The 24,484-nt window shown below is 39.6% G+C and overlaps 1 protein-coding gene across 2 annotated transcripts in view; it reads left to right on the forward strand.

The window, feature by feature from the left end:
* The window catches only part of LOC127440665 (sickle tail protein homolog), a 79,393-nt gene that overhangs the window by 44,935 nt on the left and 9,974 nt on the right, over positions 1-24,484 (forward strand). For both annotated transcript variants that reach the window (XM_051697388.1, XM_051697389.1), the window contains 11 exons: positions 6,843-7,041; positions 7,978-8,071; positions 16,163-16,959; positions 17,761-17,862; positions 17,983-18,017; positions 18,252-18,418; positions 18,639-18,814; positions 22,409-22,545; positions 22,667-22,814; positions 23,274-23,715; positions 23,999-24,227. In XM_051697388.1, coding sequence (XP_051553348.1) covers positions 6,843-7,041; positions 7,978-8,071; positions 16,163-16,959; positions 17,761-17,862; positions 17,983-18,017; positions 18,252-18,418; positions 18,639-18,814; positions 22,409-22,545; positions 22,667-22,814; positions 23,274-23,715; positions 23,999-24,227 — 2,526 coding nt within the window. The remainder of the gene's footprint in view (positions 1-6,842; positions 7,042-7,977; positions 8,072-16,162; positions 16,960-17,760; positions 17,863-17,982; positions 18,018-18,251; positions 18,419-18,638; positions 18,815-22,408; positions 22,546-22,666; positions 22,815-23,273; positions 23,716-23,998; positions 24,228-24,484) is intronic.

Below are 24,484 nucleotides of genomic sequence, written 5' to 3' on the forward strand. Positions count from 1 at the left end.
CAGCGCTGGTGTCACCAATCGACATTCTGATGAAGTTCAGGTTACAAAGAGGACTTAATGTGACTGTTGCACTTGACTCCAGATTGTTTTTCACCTGGCAAAGTTTCAGCGCTTGATAAACAGTGAGTGCTCTGGTGTGCAGACAATAATTACACAAGTTAAATGCTGAATCATTTAAAATCAAAACATCCCGAAGAGGCTTATAAAGTGTAGCGTTCGCTGCCTCATGGAAAGTGAATCTGCCCGGGCAGAATTACGCATTTTCCATTGATTAAGAATAGGCCTACTATGTTGCCGGCAGTGACAGAGATTATTTTTGTTCGAATTGAATGTGATTTTATCATTTGAAGATCTATGTATTGTGCTATTTAGGCTCATAGCTCACTGTGCACTTTATTCCCTGCTAATCTGAGATTGTGTTTGATGCATCTATGTCAATAACATTCTTTATTCCAGAGTCCAGACTCCCAACAAATAACAGAATAACCGTTCGTGAACTCTTGCAGTTAACCAAATATTACAAAAGGTTACTGTGCACATAGTTAGGGTATTAAGGCATCTTTCGATTTATCATTAAACATTAAATGCATGCAGGACTTAAACATTTCACATATGTTTAAAGTCTTCCATACTGTTGCACGAATTCTGTTGCTTATAGGAATTTAAACCATCAGCTTGCACCTTATCTTTGTGTTTGGAACACTGGTATATATTATATATCAGTGGTTTGGAAGTGTTTTGTAAATCAGATGTATTTCTCTGTAGTCCTCCAAATAAACGCTCAGCACCTGTGAGATGCAGATTCCTTGAACGTGCATTCAAGTGTCTGTGCTTGCGCTGCTGTAGTCCAGCACGCATTCAGCCAAACAAATGGTATTTCACATAAGGCTGACATTTACATTGATTTATAATAGGTATCTCAAAATAAATAAATAAATAATTGATTAGAGCTCGGGGCCCTTTGGGTTTAGAGGCCCCTGGGCAACGGCCCAATCGGCCCAGTGGTTAATCCGTCCCTGGCATTAGCATTGCTCTTTCCAGTGCAGCAGTTCCATTTGCATCATTGTATTTCAGTCTTTTTCGCAGTCTGAGCACTGCCATATTAAAACAAACATTCTGCAAAGTATTACATTTCACCAAGTTCTTTCATGCATACCGCGTGTCTCTCCCAACGTTTTTCATGCTTCACACTGCAGCTCCAGACTACCGCATTTCCCTTACCTGTGTCCCGCCTCCTAGCCAATCAAAGTTTTGAAAAGTCACGTGACCCTCCAGTAACCATATTGTGTTTCCTGTACAATTTTTGCAAGCAAGATTGGTTGTAGTCTACATAGCCAATGAGCTCCCAGCAGTTTGATTTAAACAATATAAACATATATTTAAGCATTTTTTTAAATACTACTATTATAAAATATATATATATATATATATATATATATATATATATATATATTTATGATTTCAATAATGGATTATGATATTTTATTTTAAGTTGTGCGTCGTTTAAAACGTGGAGCTGACTGGTTAGACGTCCTCTTAATTTTCAAAGCGATAATTGGCTGGGAGGCAGGACACCAGGTTTTCTGGGAGATCTGAGCAGAGATTCTTGGAACGGATGGAGTGAGATGGGGGAGAAGAGATGGATTTCTACGAAAGACAGGCAATGTCCATGAACTAGATGTACTTTAATACTTTACATTATTTTTATTTTGATATGTCAGTGCTCACATTGTGACAGGAAGAGACTGTGAATTTTCAGAAGCTGTCAGAAGTGTGTGGTATGTATTGCTAAGCTAGTTTAAGCTAGTTTGAGTTTGTATATTAGTAAATATAATGTTTATGTTCTCACTTTCCCCCAGTGATAGAGTAAAACTGATGATTTTTAAAATGTTAAAGACCAACTGTACCATTATTTGCTTTACATTCCAAGCACCCCCAATTTGGTGAGGAACAGGGTAAATGACATACCCAAAATAAAAGGTTTACTTTTACATGAGTCCCTCTGACTACACTCATAATCAAGGTATCTTTAGAAAGCTAACACTTGAGATTTTACTATGAAATCTTCAAAATTACTCAATCTGTTACTAACACAGAGATAAAGAAGTGCAAACACAAAAGATAAAAAAAAAGATAAAAAATAATATTTCACACTTATTATGAAATAAATACACAATTCTCTGGTGTAGGCACCTAAAAGCACAACAGGCTAAAGCTCTAAGTCTTACCAAGCTATGTTTCAAATTTGAAGGTGATACTAGCAAAAAGTAGCTTTCTGTAAGCATTTATCTAAGTGTTTGTCTAATTGCCTTTCTGAAAAGGCCATTTGGAGACTCCAAATATTCCCCAAAGTGACACTTACCAGCTTATATTATGAGGTTTATCAAACTGTTTGATCAGTTTCTGCTTTAGAATATCACAGTGAACATGTTTTTTTTATATACTTTTATGTGTAAATGCTTTTTAGTCATTGTTGGAGTCTGAATGTCTGCAAGCTCCAAAATTAGTGTCTCTCTGAATGCCTTCTGAGAAAGGGGTTTCTCCTTTCTTGACTTGGCCAGTTGCTGATGCAAGAAGAATGCATTGACCACAGCAATGTCCACAAAGTGTTAAAAAAAAAAGTCTGGTACCACTTTTTGGTTTTGTGCAGGACATTTTAGTAGCCAATCAGGGCATCAGAGAGATCCACTCCCCCCATGTGCCTGGATGGAAAGAAAAAGTGGAATTTTAGAGAAGCCAACATACATAATATGTGTACATAATATAATACTATAAAAATAAAAATGTTATAATAAAATAAAGAGTACAAACCTATTGTAGTCCTTGATAACAGCTGGAACAGGGACATCCACTAGAGTCAAACGGCCATCTCTCCCTTTGACCCTTCTCTGCACATAATTACTGGTGAAGGCCTTGTGAAAAGTGGAGACCATCAGCAGTTCCCTTGTGTCTTTCCACTCCACAAACAACAGATCGTTGTCCCTTATCCAGTGAATAGTGGTGCGTGTTGCGTTCTTGAGCCTCTTATTCACTGTTGTATTGGGAAAGCCTTTTTGATTTGGTCTGATGGTGCCACAAGCGTAGATCTTTTTTCCAAGGAAGTCTCTGAAGTGTTTTGGACTGGAATAGAAGTTATCCACAAATAGCTTGTAACCAGTTCCCAAAACCTTCTCATTTACAAGGGTCATGACCGCATCATAGCTCAGTCCATTACCTTTCTATGCTGCTGTAGACTTGCCCTCATAGACAAAGAAGTCTCAGTTTGTATCCCCACTTTGTGGGTTTATTTTCATAAACTTTTTGAGTCCACATCTTGCTTTTGATGCAACCATCCAGTGTCATCACTATTGAATACAAAAACAGGATAAGACATGTACTTCCAGACTCACACTATGTCTCTGAGAAAACAAAATAATAGGGATTGGGGCCGATTGCCATCTGAAACATAAGCTAGTGGTGTGAACGTGTGCTAAGAGAATTCAAAAGAACAGGTATTGGGGCCAATTGCTATCTGAAACATAAGCTAGTGGTGTGCTAAGAGAATTCAAAAGAACTGGTGTTGGAGCTGTCTGAACACACTTGGTTTAATTCTCAACTAGAAATGTGGCCAAATAAACTATTTTATCTATTCCTTTTGGCACAAATGCACATCTTAGCACAACTGAACACACTTTACTTACCAATTAGCATGAGTGTATCGTCTCTGTCTTCCTCTTCTCCTGGCACCTCTGGAAGCAACTACAGGTGTTACAGGCTGGCAGGGATGATTTGCTGGAGGCTTTGGAACCCATTCCTCTGATCTGATGAATCATAACTGTTGAATTACATAAAACGGATTAGGATTCTTTTAATCACAGCAAACTGACATTAAAAATGTGGACTCTGTAAATTCTTCAGCAGCTGGAGTAAACAATCTCTGTTCTCTTCGTGGATGCATGATGTCACAGCATTGTCAAGGAGACTGCAGGTGTCTGTATCACAGCGAGTGCACGCGTTTGAATCTTCCAATGAGAAGTGTTCTTACTTATGAAATGATGAGATAATTTATGCAAACTATAAACACCCACATATTGCTGTATTCATAATTTCATTGTTTACATGTCCTCATAAATTACAACCCTCTAGAGTGCTATTGGTAGATTTTTTAGACAGACGTCATCAGAAATGGCTGTTCTCATGCACTATTTTCTAAAACTATGAAGTCAATTTTATTCAGAAAACTTCAGGGTTGCTATAATTCTGTTCCAGACACTCTACTAAACGCATTTATACAGTTTGTTTTATCGAAGGACACGTTAGACGCGCTTAGCTTGTCAAATAAAAAGGATGACGTCATCGTGTTTAACGGATTTCATGATGTAAACAATGGAAGTTCTATGGATTTTTCTACAAGTTTGTGTGTTTTTGGGCAAAGATTTACTATGGCTATCATGTAATGGACTATTTCAGTAAAAAAAACAGATGTCATCATTGTTTGATCAAACTCTACATTGCCATAACACAAACAAGGTAAGGACTCCCTGCTTTGGTGTTGTGTTGTCTATTGTGCATTCTTTACACAAAATAAGAAATCATCAGCTAAAAGGCATTTAGATTGATCAATGCTTTCATAGGAAGGAATCTGCAGCCTTAGATCTTTTAAATGGTGTATTGGTTGACCATATTACTTCATACAGTGATACTGTACACATGAGCTGAATGTAAACAATTGAAAACACAAGGCCACCCACGGCCTTCGCAAGACAACAAGTTTGCCACCCACCAGGCTTTATATCTTGCAGTATAATTTTTATCGTCATATTTTCGTCAACAGTATGCTTTAATAAAATCATTTAATAATCTTAATGATGCGCCTTTTTCATCTCGTCTTCGTTATAGCTGACTAATCAAAAAACCTTTCGTCAACAACGACGTAATGTATTCTTCCGCAAATTGCTTGCAATTTTAAATTTCAACCACATATGTCGCTGGAGAGCACAAAGTTACGTAGTGCAGTTTTAATAAATGACCCCTAAAATGAAGAGAAGTAAATAATATAGATAAACTTTTGATAAATGAGAGAAATCAAAGTTACAGGTATTGCTGTGGATGAGCATGAAGACATGAAATGTGTTTGGCTGAGACATTTCAACATTAGGTTGCCACTCTGTTTAGCGGCATTGTTTTGTCACCAACTTGACAAGCAAAGTGACATGAGTCAAGACATAAGAGTAATGCAGATATTAACAACACCTTTTATTCACCCTATGACAGTCAATTTTTGATGTATCATAACAAAAATAATGAATTATGACATTTCCTGGTTTTAATTAAAATAAGAATGAATAGTGTTACCATGAATTCCAACATGCTGTGACAAAGTGCCTACCTTTGGGCATGCCAGACCAAATTTTGAGGAAGTTGTTGGTGAGAAATTCCTTGCTATTTTGCCAGCTATGGCTGCCTTTGCAGTGCTTTTCCCTAGACACAAAGCATGGAATGTCATGAAATAGACCTTATTCACGCTAGCGCCATCTTTGATTTTTAATGGGAACGACAATGAGGCTGTGAGGGATAGACTTACCATCTCTTCAATGGCACGAATGGTATAAAGCTGTATAAAGCTCCTAGATCACATCTGATTTTCCACAACTCATGTTGTCTGGAGTTCTCTGTATACTGAATGTTCTTGGACAGATATTTTATCAATGTTTTGTCTGTGGAATGATCCAAAAACACTTTAAACTGCAGTACAGCCCATTGAAGAGACTGTAAGTCTATCCCTCACAGCCTCGTTGTCATTCCCGTTAAAAATCAAGCGTACAAATCAGATAAAATGTGAAAGATGACCAATAAACAGTGGTCTTTACTCTACTGACCAGTTCAACATCACTTACAGTACATCATTTACTCATTTTAAATGGACTGGACTGCATTTCTTAAAAGCATCGCAAGCTTACGTTGATCGTAGAGACCATTGGCGCCAATGGTTTCTACGATCTTCTTGGCTAATGATACTTTTGGTAAATGCAGCCCTAGGTCACTTTCAGGATTTCACACTTTCTTATTGCACAGTGTCTGCATAGTTTATATTTAAAAAAAATGTAATGCCTTTTTAAATTGGCATTTGCAGACAATAAACTAGATGTTTGCCTCTTTGAAATATCATGTTGAAATAAATATGCAAAAATTGGGCTCTTTCACTATAATTGGTAATCCATTTAAAAGCTTTCATTTCCAAATGCATCTTGATCTGTTCTAAACTTTAATGCATCTCGATCTGTTCATGTATGTTTCAACATCTGGTTGATGTTACTGCTGGGGAGCGAATAATATATTTTCTCTCCAAATATCTCAAGTCAAATGGCAAGAGAATGCTTTACACTGCATTTCTACCAGACCCTGTTTGGGCTGTCTCAAGAGATTAATTTAATGAAGGATTAAATATCAGACACAAGAAGGAATGCAGTTGTTACCATTTACCATCGATACCCTCATTAGTCTATGCTATACTGTAAGCATTAAGGAATATTTATACTGTTTTTAGTGATTCCATAGTGTTAGGAACGTCTCAAATAATAACATAAAGAGAGACGAAAACAAACATGCCAATTTGGCAAATCAGAATGTATTAATTCATTTACATTTACAGTATGATACATAACATGGGTTTAACAAAAGTGATAAAGGAAAAAGAAAATAATTTCTTAACAAAGACAATTAAAGCAACAAATGTAGAAATGCAGGTACACTAGAGAGGGAAAATGGGACAATAATAATAAATCAATACAAAATAAATTATAAAAAATAAAGATCTGAGAACATATTATGCTAGTAGTGAACTCACATTTTGTTTTTCTTAGGTGTACTTTACCTGCAATATGGAGAAGAGACCAAACAGATCAGAATGCCCAACAAGGTTACGAGTACAGACACCATCAGGGCCCTGTTTATCAGTGCCTTCCCCCAGCACCTCACCATGAAGACCCTGGAGTCTCCAAGTGTGGCCATATACATCAAAGATGACATGAGGAATATGTACTATGAGTTGACTGATGTCAGGTGTGTTTTTCAGCAGTCTTGCACAATACGATCTCTTGTCATTCTATGATTTAGCGGCAAGGCTGCTTGCCCAGTTCTAATTTGGCACAGGAAATTATTTGTCAGAGTATATCTAGTTTGTCACAGTGCATTTGCAGTGCAATGTAAACCAGGCCCTCAACTAGACAAGAAACATGCTTTTAGGATGCATGATTAATTGCAGATCCTCTTCTTGAGTGCACAATCACATGCCCGTGCATTAATTAGCAGAATGTGCTAATTAAATACGGTTGACCTTTATATAAAAACATCCCAAGCATATTATCCCAAGCATATGCTTGATGCAACAAATGGAGCATGCAGTTTATGGTATAGACGTTCCCTTTCATGTGCAGTTGATGCAGTGCGGTTAACTTTTAATGGTTTTTAAGTGCAGAAAATTGTAAGTAGTGTTTGATTATGAGTACGCACAGCCTGTTGGGTGACTCCCTTTTCCACGCCCTATTCAACACTGGCCTGCGGCTCCCTAACAAGCCATCAATGGCAAGACGGTGTGATCCATCTCTTTCTGTATGTATGTGTGTGTGTGTGTGTGTGTGTGTGTGTGTGTTATTTTGCACAGACTGGGCTTGGTTTCTGAACAAGCTTTAGAATTACAAGAAGGGAGCTTTTGTTGACATGCTTCTCACTTTTCTGTCTCTCTGAGGTGCAGATATGTAATAATTCTCTGTTTTGAGATAAGTTTGAGGCAGTGAACTTGGATTTTTAGTTTTATATGCTCTATAAACTCAACCACACTTTGCATTCTTTCCCAATTAAATGTCTACAGAATACAGTATCTTAGATATAATCTCATTACAGTATGAAAAAGCCTCCAAGATGAGATATATTCGTCAAATCGTTCAACCTCCAACCCAGCTGGTACAATGTAAGATCCATTTCTTGTTTTCTTTACAGGAACATCACACCACAATCTTGCCTGAAGGTGTATCACAAAGATCCAGCCCAGGCCTTCAATCACAACGCAAGAGCCAAGAATGGAGATATTAGGGTGAGTAAAAGCTATATGCTGTTTTTTTTCTTTGTGTGTGTCAAAAAATATCTCTCTTCGTCCAAAAAAAGAAAAAGTGCTCCTGTTTAGCACTGTATGTAGCTGGTGTTTACAGATGGCAAGGGTGTTAAGGTTAAGGTTCTGCATCTGTTCTAGGGAGCATAGAATTTAAAGTGAACACTTGCCACACCCATTCATGTTGGATGGGGGCCCACCGATTGGATGTTTCACCACACCTGACAGGATAAAAACTGCTGCAATTATAATGATTGGTGTTAACCTTTAGCAAAGCTTCTCATCTGGTTAGCTCTGCAGTATGTGTTTTTTTGGGGGGGGGTTTGGCTTAATGGCACAGTGCAGTAGTGTTTGCTGCATAGATGGCTACAGTACATTGTAGTAATTTCCAATGAACCTATGAATACAAATAAATTAAATAATGCTAACAAGGATGGTTCCTTACTTCATTATTTAACAAATGGCATCTGGATTTGGGTAATGGATTTAATTAAACCCATGCTCCAAACATCTTGCATTCTATTCAAACCCATCTGCAGAAACTTTTTAAGGAAATGCTTGCTATGAATCCCCAAAGTGCTGTGTGTATGAAGATATTGACCCTACAAACATATATAGTAGGATAATTTTACACTAAAATGAAAATTCAAAATAAACTTTATATTGGCAATGGAACACAAGAGGACACAATTTGAAGGATGTTAAATCTGCTGTGTTTTTTTAATACAATGAAAGTGAATGGAGGCTGTCAGTCCCTAACATTCTGCCTAACATCTCCTTGTGTGCTCCACGGAAGAAAAAATCTCAAACAGGTTTGGAACAAATTGAAGGTGAGTAAATTATGTCAGAATGTTCAGTTATGGGGGAATTGTCCCTCTTATTAAATGTCGTGATAAGCTACTGGATCTAAAATATGGCACATGGTAGCTTTTAAATGCATGCAAAGAACATACAGTATAAATCAATTATACCGTGATCATTTATATACAAATTTCCAGCCAGAAGGCTACACACTGTGGTGTGGTGCAATTTGCTATAATTTGTAAGCAAGACTGCTTTGTCGCCAGCTATCTTATCCCTGTTTCTAGTCCAGCAAACCATAATGGATTGTTAAGAGCATAATTCAAAGCCAGGGATGAATTATTTAGCCGGGTGTTGAGAAGAACTGAGGTCAAGTCATGAGACAAGCAGAGCTCCAGACACTCTCTGGAGAAAACGAAGTAGCATCTGACCTTGTAGCTATATGCTCACATGAGACTGCTGAAGGGAACAGCTCCTGTTTGCACCACCACACCACCCACACTGCAAGCAGCCTGCTATTTATTGGGGCTTCTGCTGCCTTTTTAACCAGCCCTAGTGTGGAAAACTGCTGTATGGGTGGGTTGGAGCAGTCATCCTGATTCCGGAATGTTAGTTGGAAGATTTTGAATATCTTCTTAAGCAAAGTTTGTTGAAAGTAATGGGTGGAACTTAGGAATGTATAAAACTGCAAATTTTTTGAATTGACTAGTCAGTGGTTTGTTGACCTTAGTCAATCTTAAAGGTGAACTCAGTAGTAATGTAGTTTATGTTGTTCTGTCACCTTGTGGTGTAGATTCAGTATCACACAAGATCAAAAGTTCTAGTTATCAATGTAATTGTAGAAATGTGCTATTTACTGTCATCCATGATATAATTTATACAGCGAGTCAAAGTGTCCAATTATAGGGGACTATCGAGATTTGGCCAATATTCGGCTGGTCATTTGATCTCAACATGGCAGTATGTTGTGGCAGTTCCAAGGCAATACTACTGAAATTGCTGAAGGAACCATGTAATTTTTTGGTGGTTCTTTGACACTTTCGGCTCACGTGTCAACTCGTGTGCTATTTAGGACTAATGCAAACATTATAATGTATCACCTAACAAGTCATACACCTTAACAAGTGTTTAGATGTCATAACAGGGTGAAAAGTGAGTATTAATGAACTGATAATATGAAGTTTTACTCGAGATTAGTGTGAAAGGGCCACCAGTGTTTATTTACAAGATTGAAGGACAATTCAACACCACCGACTCTAGAAGCATGTGGCAGGGAATTAATATCATCACAGACTACAAAGGGAATAAAAACTCCGCCGTGAACACCGCTGCCTCTCTCCCAGATGAGCTAAATACTTTTTTGCTTGTTTCGAGGGAAATAACACCGCCCTCGCAGAGAGAGCTCTCACGGCCGAAGCTACAGAGGTTAGTTCACTCTCCGTCTCTGTAGCGGATGTAACCTGATCCTTCCGACGGGTGAATATCCGTAAAGCCGCGGGTCCAGACGGCATTCCAGGCCACATCATCAGAGCGTGCGCGAACCAGCTGGCTGGTGTTTTTACGGACAATGTCAACCTTTCCCTCTCCTTGTCTGTAGTCCCCACATGCTTCAAAACGTCCACCATTGTGTCTGTACCAAAGCAATCCAAAATCACTTGCTTAAATGACTGGCGTCCTGTTGCTCTGACCCCCGTCATTAGCAAATGCTTTGAGAGGCTAATCAGAGATTACATCTGCTCTGTGCTGCCTGCCTCACTGGACCCATTGCAGTTTGCATACCGCAACAACCGCTCCACTGATGATGCCGTTGCATCTACACTACACACTGCTCTCTCCCACCTGGAAAAAAGGAAAACTTATGTGAGAATGCTGTTTGTTGACTACAGCTCAGCATTCAACCCCATAGTGCCCTCCAAGCTTTATGTGAATCTCCAGGCTCTGGGCTTAAACAGCTCGTTGTACAGCTGGATCCTGGACTTTCTGTCAAGCAGATGCCAGGTGGTTAGAATGGGAAGCAACATCTCCTCATCACTGACCCTCAACACTGGAGCCCCACAGGGCTGTGTTCTCAGCCCACTCCTGTGTTCTCTGAACACACATAACTGTGTGGCAACACACAGCTCCAATGCCATCATTAAGTTTGCTGATGATACGACGGTGGTAGGTCTGATCACTGACAATGATGAAACAGCCTACAGAGAGGAGGTGCACACTCTGACACACTGGTGTCAGGAGCACAACCTCTCCCTCAACGTCAGCAAGACCAAGGAGCTTGTAGTGGACTTCAGGAGAAAAGACAGAGAACACAGCCCCATCACCATCAACGGAGCACCGGTGGAGACAGTCAGCAGCTTCAAGTTCCTCGGTGTCCACATCACAAAGTAACTCACATGGTCCGTCCACACTGAGGCCTTTGTGAAGAAGGCTCATCAGCGCCTCTTCTTCCAGAGACGGCTGAGGAAGTTTGGAATGAACCACCACATCCTCACACGGTTCTACACCAGCACTGTAGAGAGCATCCTGACTGGCTGCATCACCACCTGGTACGGCAACAGCACCGCCCACAACCGCAAAGCCCTGCTAAGGGTGGTGCGAACTGCCAGACACATCATCGGAGGTGAGCTTCCCTCCCTGCAGGACATATATACCAGGCGGTGTGTGAAAAAAGTTTGGAGGATCATCAGAGACTCCAGCCACCCGAGCCATGGGCTGCTCTCACTGCTGCCATCAGGCAGGCGGTATCGCAGCATCAGGACCCGCACCAGCCGACTTCATGACAGCTTCTTCCCCCAAGCAATCAGACTTTTGAACTCTTGATCTCTCATGATCAACATACATCAGCACTGCACTTTATTAATTTTATTATCTCACACTGGACTGTCATAAATTATATTCTCTCTTAACAACACACTGGTTACTGACTATCAACCGACAGCCTGAATTTTTATTGTATGTGTATTCTATATTATGTGTATGTGTGTTCTATATTGTGTGCATTGTATATTGTACATTGTATATTATTATTGTGTTGTGTAATTATGTGTATATTAGATATGTAAATTGTGATGTTTATTGTAAATTGGTATATGTCTCATCACTGTCATGACTGCTATGTTGCTCGGAACTGCACCCAAGACTTTCACCCACTGTTGCACTTATGCATATGGTTGTGTGACAATAAAAGTGATTTGATTTGATTTCACCATGAAACTGCAACAATATTTACAACAAGACAAACATTTTTGTGCCAAAATGTAGGTATAGTAACGTGATTCTACAGAATGAGACCAGGGTGCAAATAGCTCTGTGTAATTAAGATGGTTTTGGGTTGTGTCTACCGGACATGATTAGATGCTTTTCTTAGCTCTAGCACAAAGCGCTGCCCTTCAATAGCATAACAGATATTCAACAAATAAATAGGCTAATTAACTATAACCTTATTTCACAAAACTACCATAGTCTTCACAAATATCTGATTATGCATAATAACAGGAACATTGCTGACATCATGCGATTTGAAGTTCAAAAATAATTCTTGAGAGGTGCTTTGATGGATATAATGGCAGTGCTTTAAAGGGAATGAGCAACTTCTTGAAGAGGAATTTAGTGTGCTGACAGGCTAGCAATTACTGGTAGCATGCTAATGCACAACACGCTGTCATCCTGCTTAAACCCTCTGCAAAACCTTGTGTCTCTATATTCATTCCCTTTAAAACACTGCAGCTAAAAATATTAAAGTAAATAAATCTAGAAAAACTTGTTAACTTTACTAATCAACTAGTAGGTTGTTGGACTACTAGTTAACTAGTCGACCATCCTGGAATCCACAGTCTAGTCATATATGCCTAAAGTTCAGCTATGCAACTCTATGTGGCGCAAGAAGATTTTCACTTGTTATCTGTTAGCCAGTCGGCTCGCTCACTTGTGATGTGTTAAGCCAATCGGCTCACATGGTGTAAGCTGTTTGATCCTCTGACTTGTTATCGGGTAGCCAATCAACTTGAGTCTCTCTCATTGACTAACATTTAAATGGCTCAGTTTTGCCAATAAGCTGGTTTCTTTGCAGCATGCTGCAAGAGTTTTTCTCCAAAACCCACTTCCACCCCAGCTCCACATGCCTAGATCTGCTACATGGGGATTGTTTGTAATGTCTCCTTGTGCAGCAGAATGTAATACATGCTCGATGCAGCATGTCTTGCATTTGTCTATATGTGCTGCAGCAGCAGCAGCAAGTCCACATGCTAACTCAGTATTTCTGTGTATTTTCTAGCAGTAGCAAGTCTTTGTACTTGCTTTGCAGCAGCAGCAGCATTGGCATATCTAGTCTATCAAGACCAATATACTATCAGTATTTCATACCCACATCAACATGCTAAATCTTTTCGAGAATTGCCATGCCTTCATCCTGTGTGTTTTCTCCAGGAGGCTGTGCATTTTACAAGATGAAGTGTCTTTCCATGTTTTCCATTTTCCTGGTATACACAGCTGGCTTGCCTATACCAGCCACTCCCATATTATCTCTACACAGTGTGATGGCACATGTGTCATGTTTGTGTTTATGGGATGTGAGACCTGCATACGGGATTCAACCTGTGACCCTACAGTAATTTAACTGGCACAGCATTAAGCCCTTAAAACAGTGCACTCTTCCCAAATGCTTTGGTATTGTGAAACCTCCTAAACCAAATGTCAGATTAGTGAGATGATAGGAACCAGAAAAACAATTGGATGTGTAGAACAGGTCCTCTGAGAGTGTGAGAAAGCAAGCATGCACGAACACGTTTGTTGATGCGATGCACTTGTTTTGAAGGGCTAAAAAAACGCTTGATATATTGGCCTTTCATATTAGCTGTTTATTTGCGCTTTAAATCTATTGTAAGTTGAATTTGTCCTTCATACAAATAATTTATAGACTCATGTACAGTGGTGCTCTTATGAATTGTTCCTGCATTCCCAGGTGCTTCACATCACTTCTGACATGTTAATGAGCTAACGGTCACACAAGATTTTACATATAAAGGTGTGTTTATAGTGTTTTTGGTTTCTGTGTTCGCATGTGAAAATTAAGCCTTTTTAATGGAGTTCTTTATTTACCCATTGAAAGAAGACACCTTTTGAGCTTAGATAATGTAATAATGAAAAGAGGGCTGCACCTGTTTAAACATGCCTGACTTTGCATGTATCATCCCACTTGAGAACTTGGTCTATTCCTACTACAGCAGCAATGACAGAAAGACTTTACTGTTAGAAACCTTTACAGAAGCAACTTGTTTAAGTCATTTAGTTGACACAGTTTTCAGTACATTTAATTTACCAAGCACTCTTGCATTAAGTGCAGACACTACTTTTGAAGCTTCAAGCAACTCACAATTATAAGTAGTTAAAATATAGTAAAGCTACTTTTTTGGAAAAAAGTAGTTGCACTACAAACAAAAAGTAGCTACATTGAATCTACTTAAAGGTGCAAAATCTTTTTAAATATATAAATATCACATGATATAATGTATAATTTAAGCACACATTTAGAGGGATTTTTATGATTTTGGTTAAACTTAAACAGATAAATTTACTCTTAAGTACAACTTTATAAAATAGAGTGGAAAATGAACTTCTTCACAGGGGCTTAAATAGATGAATGACCTAATTCGCTAGAATGAATCAAACTTCCCAACATATGAGAAAGAGAACAGTTTAGACAAGCGTGTTCATTTTAATCATCATTTTAATATGTAATTTAAAAAGTGATGTAACGTTTTGTCATATTTCACCACTACTTGTTGAAAAATGAGTATGCTTACTGGAAAAACTATTCTGTCACTCAGGAAAAATTTAGTTAGGTTAGTAGCATCGCTACATTTAGCTTAGTTACACCTCATCCCTGATTAAGTGCACAAGTGCAAAGTGAATATGTTCTAAAAACCTGGTCTGAAAACAACACCGGTCTGGAGAATGTTTTTTGTCTTTGGGCAAATGCAGAGGGTGTTGTGCTCTGAATGGGGGATAATTCACATGCACGCACACTCTGTCTGTGCGCTTTATTACTGCGCACTTAAGCATGACCCTCTGTTCAAAGACAGGCCTGGGCAGGGATATTGTCTGTGCTTTTCCTCAGGTTCAATCTTTCATACAGATCTCTTAACTTTCCTTAACATAAGTCATATCAACACAGAAATACAACACAATTCTGTTTCTAGTTTCCTGCCTTCTCTTAGAAGGTTTGGATGGTCTAAATGCCGGAAATATATTTTAATCTTCTTTTTCATGGCAAATATGTATTAAAAGGTTAAATCCTTTTCAGATCTAATGACGTTCTGTGTCATTGAGTTGTTTACACCTGTGCTTTTCCACAGCAAACACAACAGAGGTTTTCAGCATTCAATAGGGGTTTTCAGTTTTCCACAAACTGTCCCAGAAACATGCTTTGTAAAGACTTATGTTACAGTTTGTCCAGGAACTCCTGATCTAGGGCTGGGTGATATAGCTAAAACATTAATATTTGGTATTTTTCAGCTTTTAAGCAATATTCAATATATACCTTGATATACAGTATATTTGCTCTGAAATGCCTTTGAAGGGTGATTTGTTTTTTTTGTTTTTTTCAGACAAACCATCATTTCAACCAAACAGTCATTGTTGCCAATTAGATTCGAAATGTTTAATGCAATAACTAAAATGCAGTATAATCCAGTTAAAAATAACGAAGACTTGTTTTTCCACACAGTTTTTGACTAAATTAACACAAGACATAATGATATTTAATCATTTTAATTTATATGGACAAATATACATAGTAAAAAACAAAAAGCAATATTTTCCTACATATACCGAAATGTTGTAGTAAACTATATGGAATAATGCCACAGAAGGACTTCAGTGAACATTTGTGGGTGATTATGCAAATTAATCATTGAATCAGAGTTTTAAATCAATTCTCTTAAATGGAAATGAATTTTGAGTGATGACGCAAACTTCCGGAATTGTTGAATCACAGTTTTTAATTGATTCACTTAAACGGAAAATAATATAACTTATCAATTCTTTTAAAACATGTCTGTCTCAACACTCCCATACTCACAAGTCACGATGACTATAGTGAAACTAATCTAATAACACAACCTAAGAAACTTAATGGCCAAATAAAAAGTCCATTAAAATCATGGCAATATTCAAAATGTTGCTTAATTTTATATCGCCACCAATATCACCGCAAATATAAAGTGAATCTTAATACATTGCCCAACACTAGTGTCATATGCTTTTTCTGTCAATCCCTAGATCACAAGAGAGAGGCTTTATAGCAGTAGACAGCAACCGGGAGGACAAAGCCCAGTGCATACTCTTCCAGGACCCCACAGTCCCATCCACACAATCCAAGGCTCCATGTCTCCACCTACACCTCGTTCAGTGCCCTCCTCTCCATCCAGGATGCCCTACAGTCACTCTGTTTCCATGCTGGGTGGTGCTACCTTACCTAGGGACCATCTGTCCAGCGTTCCCCCATGTCGCTCCATCACACCTTGCCCCAGCGCCATCCTGGAGCGGCGTGATGTAAAACCAGATGATGATCTGAGCAACAAAAGTGTTCCTCTGTATGAAGATAATTACGCTCCATCTGAGGCCAGGCTCAGTGTCGCTTCTTCTCAAGGCAGCCATACTGGAGATGTCCCAGATGGGGTGGCATATATCCAGCATCGCTCCTCTATCAAGTCTACTGGTGCTTACACAGAGGGTCAGGACCAGCAACACACCCTCTACAGACAGAAATCTCGCAAGTACAGCGAAAGTCAGCTCACCGCCATGGGCTCCAAAACTCTGCCTGCTTCCCCGCACAGGGTCAATGAGGTCAGAATGATTGACATGCACCCAGGCCAGAACTCCCACATGTCCTCACAGGGAGTGGCAGTGGAGAGGGGGTCACCTGTTAAAAGGTCTTTCCGGAAGGACAGTAACGGAACCATGGAGGTGGTGACCAGGGTGAGAGGCAACATGGCCTCTCCTGTTTTTGCAGACCTCCCACCCGGACATGGAGAGAGGCCATTTCATGGACACGTGTCAGCTGGAGATCCTCAGGCGTAAGAGTGAAAGTGACTTTTTAAATTCAATGCAGATTGTCAGAGCAGTGGCCTAGTGGTTAGCACACATTTTCTAGACACATTGAGCCTTGGTGCTCATGTGGGAGACACAGGTTTGAATCTCTCTAATGTTCTTTCCAAAAAAGTGGCAGAAATGATATATAAAAAAAAAAAAAAAAAAAAAAAGCCTTGCAGTTTAGACTTGGATGCAATTTGCAATCTATTCCATAGGCGTTCCGTGGTTACCAACTCAATTGTGCAGTTTATCTCAGAAAGCAAGACCACAGTGGCAAACCCAAGCAGGTTCAGCTAACTGAAGTGAATAGATATTTAAGTTTCAATGATTTCAATATAATTAGGAAACAGATTAAATACTTAACCACTTTTCTTTCATATGATGTTGTTGTCTACTCAAACAGTGCATAAGTAATCAAAGGCTTATGAAAAAACAGAATAATCATGTATGGCAGGGAGGAGGGTGGGGCCGCCCTCCTCCCTGCCACATCATGTAATTGAAGTGAAGTGACGTGAAGTGAAGTGTAACAGAGAGGTGGACAGGGTTCTGTTTTTAAGAGCAAAGCCCAATAATTAAATACTACTATGTGTAGCAACATCATCAAATATTGCCACAAAAGCTCTGCCTTGAAGATCAGAGAAAGGCAAAATATTGCTCTCCTGTTGCCCATAATTAGATCCCCAGCTTGGTGGACTGCAAACATTATCATTATGGTGTTTATTTAATTGTTGTAGCTTTTATTTTCCAGTAGATCAATATAGTGTTGTGGACTGTGTTTTTTGTAGTGAAAGAATAAAAGCAATGGAGCAGCAGATATCCAGTCTTACTGGACTTGTTCAGAATGCTCTTTTCAAGGGGACGAATACAAGTGCCAAAGAGACCTCCAGGTAATATCATCACCACCAGAAGATTTTAGACCTTTATAGTTCTTTATATTTTAAGAGTATCAAGATTTTTTAACTCAACTTTTTAACTTTCTGTTGTTGTTTTGTTTTTTTTAACTATAGTGAGAAATTTCCTGCTCATAACATAAATAATGGAGGTCAGTATACAATCAGTTATTGAAATTACTCTGCTGTGCAAAATAATAGACCAACAAATATTTTTTTAAATATTAGTATAATTTCAATACCTCGCTTGATCCCTTCACCCCCATTCTTGCTTCTATACATCATGCTTAATATAATGCCGTTACCATATATGTAGTTCCATGGTATTTACCCTACGTTTTACTTTGTTATCTGAGCAATGTCTTGAAAACTGGTATTTTCTCCAGGAGTCTGTGCTGTAGCATCATCTATAAACCCAGCTATGTTGATAGACACCCCTTCAACACATGTTCAGGCCCCTTTCAGAGACCCTGCTGTATGCTCCATCCTCTCCACCTTCAGGAGAAATGTCTCTGACCTAAGACTGCAACTCCACCAACTCAAACAGATGCAGGTATACAGTATATGAACTTCTAAATGAAAACAGTGTAAGATCTGTCCAATGCATCTGTTACAGTGGTTCCCTGCTGCCCACTAGGGGGCCTCAGAAAACTTTGAATGGGGTAGCAAGATGATATTTGTTGTGTAAATAAAATGTTATTCTTATTATTGTGACATGTATGCAGTAGCTCAAGTGTCAAGTGTGTTGAAAGAGCTTTGCTTTGGAAATACAGCTGCAGAACCAGGAGGCCATGCAGCTGATGCTGGGACAGGCAGAGCAGGAGATCTCTGGAAAAGCTTCAGACACTCTCTTGCACCTTGAAGACCCTGTACATAGACAAAGAATCCAGGTGGATGAAGAAAGGCACAGATATTTGGGAATGGAGGAGAGGGTTCTCATTCAGCTTGGGTAAGAGAACAGGCCACCATAAATCTTTTGTGACTAGTGTGCTACTACTGATCCTGTTAAAACCTTGACATGAATTACCTATGAAGAATCCATTACGGATTGCTCATCTGTCGAGAATGTGAGAGACAGCTGTAGAAAAAGACTGAAGGGGAAAATCACAACAGTGATTAGCTGCTGCAAATGAGCCAGATTTGATGCTGATTAACTTCTCACGCCTAATCAAAGCTAAGTTCTCCCTGATCTCTGCTAATTAGTTATAATACCAGGTCTCCAGTAAATGTGAAACACAGGTTTTAATAAACAAAGATCAGTGTTGGGTTTTAAAAGATGTGAACAAAGGGGTTTTTACATCATTAGTGTTGGAAATGGAAAATTATTAAAAGCTTTAAAATCATGGACATTTCTGTAGTGAATATACATTTTTGTATCTGCTTAAAACCTTTCATTGGCTAGATACTGCTCTTTTGTAGAGTAGAACATAAATGTAAAAACTGAAAACCTGCAATTGTTACCTTAAGTAGTTTTTTCTGCCTGATCTTACCTTTAAACATTGTTTAGTGGTGCAACCTAATGTATTCAGGTTGATTCAGTGGTTTTAAATACAATTTTTGATTTGAATAAAACCAGTTAATTTAGATGTTACCAAACGAAGCACATTTTTAGGTTAACTTTTTTAAATTTTCTGGTTTAACGTAAACAAATGTGAGCAAAGATTTCAAATATTGGTCAAAGTGGTACACATATCGGTCTGAATGATTCATCAGTATTTTTTTAAATCCTTACCTAGTAATCACAAACATTATAGAAAAATCATGTAAATTTGGTTTCAAAAATTGTAGGAACCCTGTTATTCTGAGGCCCATTTGGTAGCATAGACCTTGATAAAGTAAAACTAATCATTCCTTTCTTGGGTGGAGTTGTGTATGATTGAATAAAATGACGCATTGAATAAGCTACTGTCCCGACCTGTCTCAGAAGAATAAGGCTTGTGAAAGTTTCTCTGTGTTTGAAATTTACTGTACACAATGCATGCTCATTGTACTACTGGAGAAATATAAGTGGGAATACTTTAGAAAGGTATGGGTGTTAAGTCACAATCTACTACAAAACATCAAAGCATTTTTGTTCCAGTGACTAAGATCTATCCATTCATACACATACTAAAAACCAAGAAAAAAAAACTGGTGTACCCATCTCAAGGTAGACAGTGCCACAGTGAGATTGATAACAAAAATCATGACTTGACTTTGTGCATGGGAAAACCATTAGGACACCCCTCAAGTAAATCATAGAAAAAGGAACCATTTCCCACAGATACAGGACTAAACTATGATCTCAGAGCATGTGTGGCATGGCATGTAGATACCTGCATGGCTGCCCCTGCTACAGGATTTTGTTTGCTGGTAAAACCCAGTCATGATGACCAGCTTCTATAATTCTGAAAAAATTTCTGAACTATTTGACCAGGAAACAAGTCAGAGAAACTGAGAAAGGCAGAGGTTATTATGATCCTCTGCAGGTATTTGGCTGAGGGCAGACTGTTGTTGCCAGCTGCAATCTTTTGCTTGCTCACACAGCCAAACTTCTCTGTATGTCAACTGTCAGTCGACAAACAGGCCTAAAGCATGTCAAACAGGTTCCAGCCTTGTTACCAGGTCTCGTAGTCAAGACTTTCTCAAAAAATATTAAATGTCATTGTATGCTCTGAATGCTGAAAATATAAAGTACACAGTGGGGTTCATAAGTCTGAGACCACATTGAAAATCTGAGATTCAAAATCAAATTTAAACCTGGAAATGAACAGTTTTAGGATTTTGAAAATTTTTAAACAAAGAAACATTATGCAGAAAAATTAATTCGAAATATCTAAGATTCTGCACTATTTCTATGTCACTAATAAAATAAGCAAATTAGTGACATTGACCATGTTCTTTCTTGCTCACATTGAAGCTCAACAGATTTAGAACATCCTCAAATCATACTGGGTGCATATTGCGTGCTGTGTGCGGGTGCATATTGCATGCTGTGCGCAAGCCAAAAGACTGACATACCAACCACTAGGTAATCCTGAAATTCATGTAATTTTTTTAATTTAACTTTTCACTCAAATTGTTATGCTGATAATATATACTGTTGAGCCAAAACATTATGACCACCTGCCTAATATGCTGTTGTTCCTCCGCGTGCCGCCAAAACAGCGACGATCCGCCGAGGCATGGACTCTACAAGACCTCTGAAGATGTCCTGTGGTATCTGACACCAAGATATTGGCAGCAGATCCTTCAAGTCCTGTAAGTTGCGAGGTGGAGCCGCTGTGGATCGGACTTGTTGGTCCAGCACATCCCAAAGACGCTCAATCGGATTGAGATATGGGGAATTTGGAGGCCAGGGCAAAATTTAACTCATCATCATGAAGGGGTGTACCTGGGCTGCAACTATGTTTAGGTAGGTGGCACGTGTCAAATTGACATCCACATGAATGGCCGGACCCAGGGTTTTCCAGCAGAACATTGCCCAGTGCATCACACTCCCTCAACCAGCTTGTCAACCAGCTCGTCTTCCCACAGTGCATCCTTGTGCTATCACTTCCCCAGGTAAACAGTGCACACGTACAGTACACGTCCACATGATGTAAAAGAAAACGGGACTCATCAGACCAGGTGACCTACTTCCATTGCTCCAAGGTCCAGTTCCGACACTCGCGTGCCCATTGTAGGCGCTTTCAACTGTGGACATGGGTACTCTGACCGGTCTGTGGCTATGCAGCCCCACATGTAGCAGGTTAAGATGCACTGTGTGTTGTGACACATTCCTCCCGTAACCATCATTAAAATTTTCTTAGACTTGTGCCACAGTAGACCTTCTGTCGGTTCAGACCAGACAGGATAGCTTTCGTTGCCCTCGCTTATTGGAGAGCCTTGGACGCCCAACACCCTGTCGACGGTTTGTGGTTTGTCCCACCTCGGACCACTGTTGGTAGGTTCTCACAACTGGTGACTGGGAGCACCCTACAAGCCTTGCCATTTTCAGAGATGCTTTGACCCAGTCATCTGGCCATAACAATTTGGCCCTTGTCAGAATTGCTCAGGTCTGTACTCCTGCCCATTTCTCCTGCATCCAACACATTGACTACGAGAACTGATTGTTCGCTTACCATCTAATCTACCCAGACCTTGACATGTGCCCTTGTTAGGAGATGACCAACATTTTTCACTTCACCTGTGAGTGGTCATTGTGTTTTGGCTCATCAGTGAAATTTATAATAGACCTGTGGCAGGGAGGATGGTGGGGCCGGGTCGTGATGCTGCACACCCGGCCCCTAATCAGGCTAATCAAGCCCTCAAGAGGGATAAAGGCGACCGGAGGAGGCAGTTCGAGAGAGAGAGTTACGGGCAGCTGCCCTGCATGTATTTATGTTTGTGTCTTTTTGTTTTATTAAAGATAATTTATATTGTCAAGCCGGTTCTCGCCTCCTCCTTTCCCCTTTACCTTTTAACAAGACCCCACTGTATATTCTGTAATTATATTCTTGCAACTGGAGTTATGGATGTCATGCTGATGCATGACATGTCCTCTCTTGTAACAATGTTGCAGAGAGCTGGAGAACTATGTGGAGAAGCTCAAGCAAGAATCCACCTCTGCCACAAGCCATCGGCCAGTCACTCTGAAGGATGTGGAGGAAGGGGCAGTCAATCTACGTAAAGTAGGAGAAGCTTTGGCTGCTCTCAAAGGTAAACATTTATATTTTTCACTGCTTGCACAGCCATCTTGAATGTTAATACAATATCTGAGTAATTTGTCGGTGATGGTAGATCTTTCTATTGTGTAATAATTGTGCATCTGGAACTACAGGAGAGTTCCCAGCCCTGCAGATGAAAATGCATGCAGTGTTGCAGGTGGAGGTGGAAGCTGTGCGCTTCCTGAAGGAGGAGCCTCACAAGATGGACGGCATGCTGAAGAGAGTCAAAGCTCTGACTGACACTCTCAGTGGACTGAGAAGGTGAAACGCCAACAATGTTGTCTCATGCATCATTAGCAATACCAAAGGATGTAGTTGTTAAAGCTATAGTTCATTCAAAAATTAACACTCTCTCGACATTTACTCACCTTTATGTCATTCCAAACCCATATGAATTTCTGTCTTTTGTGCAACACAAAAACAGATTTTAGGCTGAATGTTAGACTCAGTCACCATCTATTTTCATTGCTTATTTTTTTTTTTCATACAATGAAAGTGAATGGTGACTGAAGCTAAGATTCTGCCTAACATCTCTATGTACCACAGAAGAAAGTAAGTCATATGGGTTTGGAACATGAGGGAGAGTAAATTAATGTTTTTGAGTGAACTATCCCTTCAAGAGCATTTTAAGTGTTGATGCGCTATGTGTATTAGATTATTTTTTGAATAATCTTTGCATGAGGTGAGTTTGTAAGTGTTATTTTTCTTCGTTTTGTGCAGATATGCTTCTGAGAGCCACACCCATGCTTCTGACTCAGTCCATGTGAAGGCAGTTACTGCTGATTCATTTACCTCTGTGGAGGAGTCTAGATCTACCCAACCTGTTCGTGATTCTCCCACCCCACAACCTATATCACCTGCCAAAATTAGCTGCTCAGACCCCACGCCCTCATCTCCTGGCACTGTGCACCATGTTCGGATGGCTCCTGTCAGCACACACCACCCCAACCCCCCACTCACACCCACCCACAACAGGGACTCCCCGACTGTGGCGAAGGTCAGCCCCAGCAGCAGAGAAAACAGCCCTGCCCTGCACAAGAGAGCAGCTCTGAAGGGCCAGGAAGCCCCAGTAGCAACTACTGCCATCAGCACAACTGGATCATCCACACCTCTACTGCAAGCGGAGATCACTGTCAACACAAGCAGGCCCATGCCTGAAGAGGTGTGGCCCAACTGCATCTTTCCCTTTTGATTGATTACGATTTTTGCATTGGCACTGACACAAGAATGTTATGGTTATTTGTAATTATAATTATCAACAGGGAAGTCAACTTCCTCTAGATTGAATCTACAATCTAGTAAATGTTTGCAACAAATTGATTGCTTGATAAAATCCATCAGTCATTTCAGTCATAGTCATAAACAAAAGGTCATCATGAATGATATAACAAAGGAGTGCTTCTGATGTGTGAAACAACTTCAGACTTCTGTGGGGCTCTGCACAGGTTTCAGAAAGAACAGCAGAGAAGGATGAGGGCACAACCAGGATGGTTCACTCTGGTGGCACTGAAGTGGAAAAGGAAATGGATAGGATCCTTCAGCAAACCCAGGCCAGCCTTATGAAGGCCATACCTAACTTGGAGTTGAGCAATCAGGTGGATAGCCCCCCCTCCAAACCACCCAACATCCTGCCGGAAGAGGTGGATGCTCCACTTCCTATTCCTCCAGTCCCTGGTATGTCTGCTCTGCAAAAATAATTTTTTACCCAGTATTTTTGTCTTGCTTTTGAGTAGGAATGTCTAATTGTTCTTAAAACAGGATATGTTTACTTGAGAAGTAAAATGACACAAGATGTTAGGTCTTTTTTTAAGAGAAATCAAACAGGGTTTTTCAAGGTTTTTGATTAAAAGATGAAAAAACGTTTTGCCAATAGGGTTAGAAAAATAAACTTGTTTTCCATTTAAAGGGGTCATGACATGAGGATAAAATTT

Source organism: Myxocyprinus asiaticus, chromosome 5 (assembly GCF_019703515.2).
Source record: "Myxocyprinus asiaticus isolate MX2 ecotype Aquarium Trade chromosome 5, UBuf_Myxa_2, whole genome shotgun sequence".
Classification (NCBI taxonomy): Eukaryota; Metazoa; Chordata; class Actinopteri; order Cypriniformes; family Catostomidae; genus Myxocyprinus; species Myxocyprinus asiaticus.